The sequence below is a fragment of the Amphimedon queenslandica genome, unplaced genomic scaffold (genome assembly GCF_000090795.2).
Source record: "Amphimedon queenslandica unplaced genomic scaffold, v1.1 AMPQUscaffold_2479_Cont25519, whole genome shotgun sequence".
NCBI classification, from domain to species: domain Eukaryota; kingdom Metazoa; phylum Porifera; class Demospongiae; order Haplosclerida; family Niphatidae; genus Amphimedon; species Amphimedon queenslandica.
Window position 1 is genome coordinate 1 of NW_003557186.1, and position 1,301 is coordinate 1,301.

General features: G+C 34.1%; 1 protein-coding gene across 1 annotated transcript; it reads left to right on the forward strand.

Moving 5' to 3' along the window:
* Positions 1 to 366: 366 nt before the first annotated feature.
* Positions 367 to 1,053, forward strand: LOC109593206 (programmed cell death 6-interacting protein-like; the record flags this gene model as incomplete). The annotated part of the gene is made up of 3 exons (XM_020008396.1): positions 367 to 426; positions 479 to 762; positions 882 to 1,053. Coding segments are annotated over 3 exons (480 nt in total), but the record flags the coding sequence as incomplete, so codon positions are not given.
* Between the last annotated feature and the right edge of the window lie 248 nt (positions 1,054 to 1,301).

A 1,301-nucleotide genomic window follows, 5' to 3' on the forward strand; every position in this document is an offset into this window, starting at 1 on the left:
GATACATAATGATGTCCTTATGCTGTGTAGAAAATTTGAGCTGATCGTGGCTTCATTTTTTTGATTTATGGGCATTTTAAAAATATTAAAATTCTGAAAAATACCCAAGGCCTATCATTGTCTTGGGTTTTTTCCAAAAATGGCTCCAAAATCACCCCAAATTTTTATTACATTTTTTGGCGCATATTGATGTCCTTATGTTGCAAAGAAAGTTTGAGCTAAGTCAGGTCTTTTATGAATTTCTTGAAGTTGATGCAAAAATGGGTAAAAGTCTTTGTGCAATTATAGTACATGGCTCACACTAAATGCCAAAAATGGCTATAATGTATGCATGTATGTATAATTATGTGTACATTTTTTATGTAGAAAGCTTCAGATTTGGTTTGTGAGGCCAACAGGAGAGGAGAGACGTTCTTCAAACCATACGTAAGCGCTTGGACTCCCAATTATTCCTTTTTCATTTTATTTTATATTTCAGGAGCTCACCTCGTCTCTGAAGAAAAACTTGGAAGCCATAGAAAAAGACAATAATTTCATATATAATGATCGTGTTCCTGATTTTGGGACTCTTGAGCGTCCTGGTAAAGCCTCCATTGCTAAGGTGATACAGTTTCAGTCCCCAGCCTCAAACTTCCTTGATTTATTTACTAATCTTGTTCCTCTACCTATCAGTCATGCTATGTCCAATTATAATAGCAAGAAGGATGCACTTGTCAGTGAGGAGCTTGAGAAACTGAGGAACACAACATCTTCCTTGAACGAGTGAGTCTTGAACAATGTAGGGCCTTTGTTATTTTTTTCATTACTTTGTATTTGAAAATTATTCAAATATTTGTAATCTAAATTCCTACCAATTTAGCTCTTTTGTGCTCTTTATTTAGAAACCTTGCTAGTAACAATCTTCCAACTGCCATTGAAGACACTGGCAGTAATGCTGTGCCTGACTCCATTAAAGAGAAGAGTCAAGGGATTCGTGAGCAAGGAGGGATACAATCACTGGAAGATAAACTTTATTGACTACCTGAACTGCTAACAAGGAACAGAGAGATACTTGATGAGGTATGTTACATATTTATACATGTATTACATGGACAATTGTACATACATGTACATGTACATGAATCATGTATCATGTATATTTATTTGCACTATTGCAGAGTCTTTTGGCCTGATTTATTAGCAACTTTAAAAATTCATAAAAAATCCAATTTTGATCAGAATCAACTCAAACTTTCTATACAGCATAAGTACATGTATATGTATCAGAAAAAATATAAAAATAGATAATTCTTTCCTCATCA